Source organism: Myotis brandtii, unplaced genomic scaffold (assembly GCF_000412655.1).
Source record: "Myotis brandtii unplaced genomic scaffold, ASM41265v1 scaffold687, whole genome shotgun sequence".
NCBI lineage: Eukaryota > Metazoa > Chordata > Mammalia > Chiroptera > Vespertilionidae > Myotis > Myotis brandtii.
Window position 1 is genome coordinate 1,216,400 of NW_005370687.1, and position 9,281 is coordinate 1,225,680.

Sequence of the window (9,281 nt, forward strand, 5' to 3'; positions counted from 1 at the left end):
GGAGCAGGCCCCAGTGAGGCCTTCCTCTCCGCAGACCGAGTACGCACAGCTGGAGAACGGGCGCTTCGTGTACCGCATCCACCGCTCGCCCATGTGTGAGTACATGATCAACTTCATCCACAAGCTGAAGCACCTGCCCGAGAAGTACATGATGAACAGCGTCCTGGAGAACTTCACCATCCTGCAGGTGAGCGGTGCAGGTGTGGGCTCGCGGGTCTCCGGGAGGCCCGACCCATTGCTCAGAGAAAGAGACTGAGCCCCTAGGGGAGCAGGGGCTGCTCAGCCCACACCCCCAGGCCCTGCGCTGCCTGACCTCCTGAATCCTCCTGCCCGGCCCCAGGTGGTCACCAGCCGCGACTCCCAGGAGACCCTGCTCGTCATTGCTTTTGTCTTCGAAGTCTCCACCAGCGAGCACGGGGCCCAGCACCACGTCTACAAGCTCGTCAAAGACTAGGGTGCCCTCTGCCCCACCACCAGGATCCAGGACGAGCCTCTTCTCACACACCTGCCTGGCACCCAGGGGTCCAGGATTGAGGACCCATCTGCCTGCCAGGCCTCGGGCCCAGGGCCAGGAGGCCTCCCCACCTGCTCCAGCACACACCCCCTGCCACTGTTCTGCGCTTTAACTGTGGGAGAAGGGAGGGGGCTCAGCGAGGGGGCAGCCTGGCTGGGTCGCCAAGCCACCATCACTTTGGTCTGCCCAGCCTCAATGAATGGGAGGACACCTTTGGCTCAGGTGTGTGTGGCCACTGGCCCCTCAGGGCTGTGACAGGTGGGTGAGGGAGACTGGAGGGGAGGCGGAGTGCAGAGGCCAGGAAGGAGTGTGGAGCTGGGGTTGCTCTGAGAAGAGAGAGGCCCACACTGTCTTTGCACCTGCCATGTGCCAGGCCCCAGTGCCTCCTGCCATCCTCTGACCTGCAAAGCAGTCATGGGTCTCGGTGTCACAGATGAGGAGTCTCGGGGGAGGGATCGGGGCAGAGTTGGAGTTCTCACCAGGGCTGCCTGTCCCGAGCCTAGTTTACACACCTCCCTGCCTCGGACGGCCCCAGGCTGGGGAGGGGCTCTACACTGAGGGGCGGGGTCGGAGCCCCTGACACGGGGAGCAGCTGCCTCTGACCAGCAGGGAAGGGGAGCAGCAGGTACTCAGCACCTGTTGGGCGCCCTCTGTCAGCCCAGCATCCAGCCAGGGCCCCGGGAGGGAGCCTCCTGCGCCACTTCCCCCATGCTGCCCTGGCCCAGATCCTTTGCCAGGCTCCCCAGCAGCCGCCTGACGGGGAAGGCCCCCAGGGGCAGGCCCAGGCTCAGAAGCAGGCTGGAGGGCCAGGTAGGAAGATGCCAGCCCCTGGGCAGATCTGTGGCCCGGGCACGAGAGGCCGCACAGGCTTCGGTATTTTCTCTTGCCCAAGTGAACCCTCAGCGGTGCCACTACCTTGCTCTTCCCGGTGCCAGTCTCCCTGCCTGGAGCAGCTCCCCAGACCTCGTTCTGGGACGGAAGGTGAACCCTGCCCACTGCCTCTTCCCACCATCCGGCCCCTCAGCGCCCGGCCTCCGGGCATCGATGAGTTTCATATGAAGTACTGTGCCCTTCCCTGCCCTGCCCTGCCCCCCACCCCTGAGCTTCCTGAAGGTCCTCACAGTTTGCATATCGCTCAGGCCACCTCCAAACCCAACCTAGGTTTTATAATGTATATTATATATATTTTTGTGTATTTTTTAAATCCAGCTGTGATGGGTTATATCATAAACGTGGCACAGGGCTGGGGCAGGCGCCCTCAAGGCCTACTCAGAAAGAGAAATTAAAGTTATTTGTTTGTGGGTTAGTCGTGTGACCAGTTGTGTGCCAGGCCTCTGGGTTGGAACAGCTTCAGGGGGGCTCTCCCTGGTTATGTCCTGGTGTGTCACCTCCCCCCATCTTTTCTGGGGGCCCCCAAGCCCTACCCTCAGTCTAAAGAGGTGTGATTCTGGGGTCCCATGAACGCTTTCCAGCTTCAACCTTTCTCCATATCCACACCCCTCCTGCTGTGGGTTGCACACTGAACTGAGCCCAGCCTGCCCTGAGGTTTCCTGTTGCGCTCTCTCTCTCTCTCGCTCTCTCTCTCTCTCGCTCTCTCTCTCTCTCGCTCTCTCTCTCTCTCTCTCTCTCACACACACACACACAGAGAAAAGCCATTTATTTTGTCTTATGATCCTAGACAAAATAAATTCAAGCTAAAGACTGCCTATGGCACTTTTCTGCTTTCGGGGACCAGTTTTTATTATTACTAGAGGCCCAATGCACGAAATTCGTGCAAGGGTAGGCCCTCGCAGCCCCAGCTTCATCCGGAAGGTCGGAAGGTCCTCTGGCCGGTCATTCTGCTGTCCAGTCTAATTAGCATATTAGCTCTTTATTATATAGGATTATTATTATTATTACTGAGTTTTAGAGATACAGAAAGTGGGGGGAGAGAAACATCGATGTGAAAGTGAAATGGATGGAATAGCTTTGTCGCTAAGTGACGTGACTTGCCCAAGGTCACACACCTGCTGAGATGGGCCGCCTGCTAAATCCCCATGGTCTTCACAGTGTCTGCTGCTGTTCTCACCGGCCTGCCCTCACTTTACTCCCGAGGAAAGAGCCTCAAGGCGGGTGAGTGCTCTCCGCAGTGGATAGCTGCCAGCAGGGCAGGCCAGACCAAGCTGCCCCTGTCCGCCCAGGGAAGCACACAGCAGGGATGCAGCGTGGCCATGGGGTGGCCGTACCCTCGGTGGACATGCATTGTTTATCTGAAATTCAGATTTAACTGGGCACCCTGCGTTTTCTTTTTTAATTATTTTATTGATTTTACAGAGAGGAAGGGAGAGAGAGTTAGAAGCATCGATGAGAGAAACATCGATCAGCTGCCTCCTGCACGCCCCCTACTGGGGATTGTGCGTGCAACCAAGGTACATTACCCCTGACCAGAATCGAACCTGGGACCCTTCAGTCCGAGGGCGGATGCTCTGTCCACTGAGCCAAACCGGTTAGGGCGGCATCCTGTATTTTCATTTGCTAAATCTGCCAACCCTACTCCAGAATCTAGAGTCTTCTAGATCATTCTGGTCCAGCTCCAACTTTGCAGATGGGAAGCAGACTGAGGCACCTCTCCTCACTCAGCCAGTCAGGGGCAACGCTAGGATGCGAACTGCTCTGCCTGCCCCAAGCCCCTGCCCCTGGTGCACTACTTCAATGATCAGGTGGCCTTTGTCTTGGTCACCGAACTGGAGGGACTTCAGACTGTCACTAGTAGCATCTGGAGCTCCCACCAGGTGGGAGGGGATTCTGGAGGCAGAAATTGGCTTATGAAGGACCCTGGGGCTGGATGAAAAATCTAATCTCTGCACTAATAAGTAATGACATCGCCCTCTCAGTAGTTAGAGCATTGGCTTGTGCACTGGAGGGTCTGGGGTTCTATTCCTGGTCGGGGCATGTATGGGAGGCAACCAATCAATATGTCTCTGTCACATCAATGTTTCTCTCCCCTCTCCCTTCCACTCTCTAGAATCAATGGAAAAAATACACTCACTCCTCAAGTGAGGATTTAAAAAAAAAAAGTGATGACTCCTATTGAGTGATTGAAGTGTCCTCATGAGGGTTGTTGCCTTCACTACTCTCCTGGAGCAATCAGCCTTCGGTAACTGCTTTAAGAATAATGTAGGTCTCTCATGAAGAAAATTCAAGGAGTGCAATTGACCAGCCTCCTTGCTTTCTCTCTCTCTCTCTTTTAAAAAAATATATATTTTATTATTTATTTTAGAGAGGAAGGGAGAGGGAGAGAGAGAAACATCCATGATGAGAGAGAATCATTGATTGGCTGCCTCTTACACGCCCTCTACTGGGGATCAAGCCCATAACCCAGGCATGTGCCCTTGATCAGAATCAAACCCGGGACCCTTTAGTCTGCAGGCCGATGCTCTATCCACTGAGCCAAACCAGCTAGGGCGCTTTCTCTCTTTTCTTTACCGCCTGCCCCCAACCACAAATGTAACATGAAGTGGTGATGACTCACTGTGAGGTTACAGAGTAGGGAAGGAACCAGGATAAGGTGGGTATTGCCCTGGCCCGGTAGCTCAGTCGGTTGGAGCGTTGTCCTGATAGGTCAGGGTTGTGGGCTCCATCCCTGGCAGGGAACATACAGGAAGCAACCAATGAATGCATAAGTGGAACAACAAATGGGTGTTTTTTTCCTCTCTACTTCTCTCTCTAAATTCAACAAATAAAAATTATATATATAAAGAAGGTGGGTCTTGGGAGCCCAAAGCCCAGGCTCCGGCAGTGGCTCTCCTGTCAGGGTCTGTGGGAAGCTGTACAGAAGGGTCAACAAAGCTGGAGCCCAAAGAAGGGGCCTGTAGTCCTGTCTTTCCTGCCCCTCTGTTTCTGTTCTGATGTTTCTGGGGAAAAGGGAGGGTGCCATCTTTTCGTCAATTCCACAGTCAAAGCCAGAGCACTGCCCTGGGGGTTCATGAGGGCTCCTCATTTCCCTGCACACAACTGCTGGAAAACTGGGGCTCCCCAGGTATCTGAGCCCGGAATTATAACTCAGGTGCACACTGAGCTTTGCACTAATCATTCTGGAGGCTGGGATTTGATGAAATAGCTCAACCCTCATTTACAATAGATTCTGTCCCCCTCGCCCCCCGCCCCCCACACACACCAGATGCTGTGGGCCTCTGAGAGCAGCCTTTGGGTCTCTAAACAGATTCCCCAGAGCCCAGCTGAAGGTGGTGAGTGTGTCTAGTGTAGAGGTGGGTTTTAAGGACTCCTACAAAGTGGAGTAGGTTTAACTTAAATTCAGGTTCAGATCAATGCAGGAAGATTCAAGTTCCCAAGTAGTTCTAAAACATACCCATTTACCTTGCCTTAGAGTTTCCAAAACTTCTTTATAAACAAAACAAAACAAAACTACACTTACCATCTTCCAACTTTTATATATTAGTTGCCAGGTGTTTTATTTATTTATTTTTTTAAATATACAGTGGGGCCTTGACTTACGATCTGAGACCGAGCTCGTTAAGGAGCTCGTTAAGGAGCTCGTTAGCTCAAATTACTCTATCAACTCAATGCAAGAAATCGGCGAGACAGCTGGTATCTCAAAAAACTCATTAGTCGGGACACTCGTAAGTCAAGGCCCCACTGTAAGGGAGAGGGATAGAGTTAGAAACTTCGATCAGCTGCCTCCTGCACACTCCCTACTGGGTATGTGCCCGCAACCAAGGTACATGCCCTTGACTGGAATCAAACCTGGGACCCTTGAGTCCGCAGGCCGACGCTCTATCTACTGAGCCAAACCCGTTAGGGCGTTTCCAAAACTTCTTAAGAATTTTACTCCTTGGCTCATTGAGACAGGAGGTGTCATGGATTTTTCTCCCCATTCATCGGCACGGATGTCCTCCATTCAACCTGTCCTAAACCGGACTGGCATTGTGGACCAGGCCCAGTACCTTTACGTATGTGGTTGTACAGAATTACCATTTTTCAGTGCTCATTTTAATTGAGTACTAAGTGCCTGGCACTGTGCAAAGCACGTAATGCTTTTTAAAAAATATATATTTTTATTGGTTTCAGAGAGGAAGGAAGAGGGAGAGATGATGAGAGAGAATTATTGGTTGGATGCCTCCTGCACGTCCCCTACTGAGGATCAAGCCCGAAACCCAGGCATGTGCCCTTGACCGGAATCAAACCCAGGACCCTTCAGTCCGCAGGTTGACACTCTATCCACTGAGCCAAACCAGCTAGGGCTGTAATGCTTTTAAGTTTACTCTCTTTCATGTGGGTACCATCATCACCTGCACTTCCAAATAGAAAGCAAGAGTTTTAGAGACATTAACAGACTTGCTCAACAGGCTCCCCTGGCTCCCAAGTGCAGGGCTGAGGAGTCAAACGCAGGCAGTGGGGGACCTTGGGCCCTACAGGCAATTAATGACATGGCTGGTCTCGCATCCAGCAGGTTGAGTATACATCCGAGGCCACGAGAAACCTCTGAAACCTTGGCTCAGGATGCCTGCTCACGACAGGACACTGCAGATACAGATGTCTTTCTGGTCTTGGACTCATAGAGGTGGGCTGCACTGGGTGCCCATCAAGGAGCCCACCTGTTTGCTCTATGCCTTTGCCTCATGGCTCTATTTTCTCTTAATTGTACCCAGTGCCTTATAAGCAGCTTTGTGGCAGGGACAAGGCATCCTATATAATAAAAGTGTAGTATGCAAATTGTCCCCTCAACTGGGAGCACTGGGCCTCTAGCAAAATATACTCACACTTGTAAGTTACTTATTACATTCCTCTAGTTACTAAATCACAAATTTTCTCGCCCTATTTTTTAAGAAATATTTTTTAAGGGAGAGGGATAGAAACATTAATACAAAGCACTGCTGGGCTGCCTCTTGCATGCCTCCTACTGGGGATTGAGCCCACAACTGGATGTGCCCTGACCAGGGATTGAACCAGTGACCTCCTGATGTATGCATGGGTCGATGCTAAACCACTGTGCCAGACCAGCCGGGCTGCCTTTTTTTCTTGATTACAAAGATTACAGAAATTCAGAAATTCCCCCAAACCATTTAACTCTGAGTTAAACACAGTCAAATTTTATGTAAGCTTCCAATTTTTACTATGCATAAACACTTCAATAAAATTGGGCCCTAATTTTATAGCCAGCTTTTCCCCTCCTTAGGTAAGGGAACATTGTTAAACAAACCTATTTTATTACTCCTAACACTATAATAGACCAGAGAAAAGAGCAAGCTAGGCCTACCTTGAGAACCAAAACTCATCCGATCAGTGCTACTTTACCTGCAAATTTAACTTAAAAGCTAAAATGGCAAACTACTCAAGGTCTACTTTGAGAACCTTGTACACTTCTCAGTTCCAGGTCAGATGAACCTTGTTTTGAGAAGGTGCATTTTTACTTATGCTTTGGATTAGCCTTTCAGCTCTATTAAAGCTGTTGGGACACCCAGCCAGTGTTATTCCAGGTCATGGTTCAACCCTGCCTGGGTTGCTGGCTCAATCCCCAAGAAGGAACGTGCAGGAGGCAGCCCATGGGTGTTTCTCACTTCTCCCTTCTCTGAAATAAAAAAACTGGTGGGATGAACTCTGGCCAGTTTGGCTCAGTGGTTATCAAATGTCAGCCTTCAGACTGAAGGGTCTTGGGTTCGATCCTAGTCAGGGCACATGCCCTGAGTTGTGGGCTCAGTCCCCAGCAGGGGATGTGCAGGAGGCAACTGATCAGTGACTTTCATGATTGATGTTTCTCTCCCCCTCAATTTGAAATACCAATAAAAAAATATATTAAAAGAACTGGTGGGATGAGCTGGCCCCTTTATTTACCAAAGTTAAATGAAGCAGATTCAAGTGAAAGGTTTAATCACAGGTACTTCCCAGTATACCAAGCCACTGGCACTGGCACCAACAGGTAAGGGAAAGGGGCAGGGTAGGGCCTGGAAGTTTCCACAGCCTGATCCTACCATTTTGCAGGCAAATGTGAAAAAGCAAAAATGCTGCACCACAGAATGAGTGCTGAAAGCCATTTGTTTAAGGCTAGTGGGGGTGGTTTGATCAATTTAATGTTTGTCTAATGGGGAGAAGCTTGGTTTTTAACAAATCGCTTCTTGAACAGTCCTCCAGAATGAATTAGTTCAAGAACCAAGGTTCCAATATATTAGACCAATTTCTCAGTGTTTGTGGATTATTCCCATCAGCAACACCTAGGAACCCAAACTTCATTTGTAACAGCTGTGACCCTATGGACCAGGACCCCAAGTGAACTGATACCAGGGAGCAACAGGCTGGAGTCCTGGCCCTGCCCTCGCCCCTCCCCCAGTCACAGGCAGACAAGAGGTCACAGTGGCAGTGTGGTTTATTAGTTGGGCCTTAGTACAGGCGCTGGGGCTTGCCCATGGTGCTCTTGATGTACAAAGCCCGAACGTTCTGCCAGTTCTTTTTGAGCAATGACACCAGGAAATTGACAGCTAAGTGGATGTTGTACACAAGCTCATCATCTGTCATCTTCACGTGGCCAACAGCCACCGCCAGACACAGCACCTGTGGGGAGAGGAAGGTCAGTCAGGCTGGTGGCAGTGCTTTGGCCCAGGCTCTGACCAGCTTCAACCCTGCTCAGCGACAATCACATGTCCAAAGTATCACAGGAAGGCAAATCAGGGCTCCCATTACCATGGCTTAACTTACCTTCTTCATCTGGAACTTGATTGTGGATTTCACCTCATCCACTTTGGCCACCATGTTCTCATTGTGGGTCAACAAGGAAGGGAACTTGCCAACCTTATTCAGTCCGGGGCCCAGGATTCGTGGGATCTGCTTGATCAGAGACTCTGAAGCCAAAAAGGCATCGTACTTCCTGGCTGGTGAGGAGAATAAGCCATTGGGAGGCCAGCCCCCAAACGAACTCTGTAACCCAACCCAGCACAGGCACCAAGTCTGCAACCCCTTCCTCACTCCAGTTTGAGGGTCTCCACCCTCTGAACTCTTACTGGCAAAACATCCCCATAAAACCTGCTCTCAGAAGCCAGGCTGACCCACAATCCATGTGGCAACGGAAAACACTGGCTAATTCTGCCTTCCCACCTGCTCACTACATGACAACTGCAGGCCAGAGACTCAGAAGAAATTGGAACTTGAACTAGAAATTCCAGCTCAGAACACCAGCACCCGACTAGTCAACTTAACGGAGATCGTGGGTTTGACCCACACCTAGAGGCCACCGCCTTCTTCCCGCATAAAATTCAACCCTCGAAGCAAATAGACAAAGAACTTTCCTAAATCAAGTTAGCCAACCGCAGCACAGCCTTTGGTCACAATTCTACCCTCCTCGTCACTTTAAAACCCAAATGGTCTAAGCACCACTTTCCTCACCCCAGAACGGTCCACCCGCCCCCACTCACCCAGCTTCTTGACCAGCTTCTTATTCTTGTTGAGCTTCTTCAGCCCCTCCATGTCCATGTGCGGGATGTCCATGGCCTTGGCCTCGTCGCAGTGCTGCTGGTCCCCCAGCACGCACACGCAGAACTTGGGGCGGGGCGTGGACTTAAGCCTGTGTTTTGGGGACAGAGCAGGTCATGCCCAGCGCTGGGTGTCCAGGCAGGTGGACGGGCCTGGGGCCGCGGCAGCCAGAGCCTTACCCAGAGCGTCCGCGTTCGCCAGCAGCTAGTCTGGCTTCTCAAACTAGCCGGCGGGCTCGGCCGAGGCCTCCCCACGCCTCCCCTCTTGTTTTAAGACCCAGGGTGGGGGTCCGCCCGGCCGCGCCTGC

The 9,281-nt window shown here is 51.6% G+C and overlaps 2 protein-coding genes across 2 annotated transcripts in view; one reads left to right on the top strand and one right to left on the bottom strand.

The window, feature by feature from the left end:
• The window catches only part of TEAD3 (TEA domain family member 3), a gene marked incomplete at its 5' end in the record, with an annotated part of 16,688 nt that extends 14,868 nt beyond the window's left edge, over positions 1-1,820 (top strand). Inside the window, 2 exons of the mRNA XM_014529584.1 lie at positions 8-187; positions 341-1,820. Of these exons, the coding sequence (XP_014385070.1) occupies positions 8-187; positions 341-454 (294 nt within the window). The remainder of the gene's footprint in view (positions 1-7; positions 188-340) is intronic.
• A 6,036-nt stretch (positions 1,821-7,856) lies between these two features.
• Positions 7,857-9,258, bottom strand: RPL10A (ribosomal protein L10a). Its single transcript, XM_005881776.2, has 3 exons — positions 8,917-9,258; positions 8,204-8,376; positions 7,857-8,059 (listed from the first exon to the last, which is right to left on the bottom strand). The coding sequence occupies exons 1-3, from the start codon at positions 8,987-8,989 to the stop codon at positions 7,889-7,891; spliced, it is 417 nt and encodes a 138-aa protein (XP_005881838.2). The 5' UTR covers positions 8,990-9,258; the 3' UTR covers positions 7,857-7,888.
• Between the last annotated feature and the right edge of the window lie 23 nt (positions 9,259-9,281).

Excerpts from the sequence above, each read along its gene's own strand:
- RPL10A (XM_005881776.2), bottom strand. The coding sequence starts at position 8,989 with ATGGACATCCCGCACATGGACATGGAGGGGCTGAAGAAGCTCAACAAG. Across the intron at positions 8,377-8,916 it reads GAAGCTGGTCAAGAAGCTGG|CCAGGAAGTACGATGCCTTT; the intron begins GTGAGTGGGGGC and ends TCTCCTCACCAG. Across the intron at positions 8,060-8,203 it reads TCAAGTTCCAGATGAAGAAG|GTGCTGTGTCTGGCGGTGGC; the intron begins GTAAGTTAAGCC and ends CTCTCCCCACAG.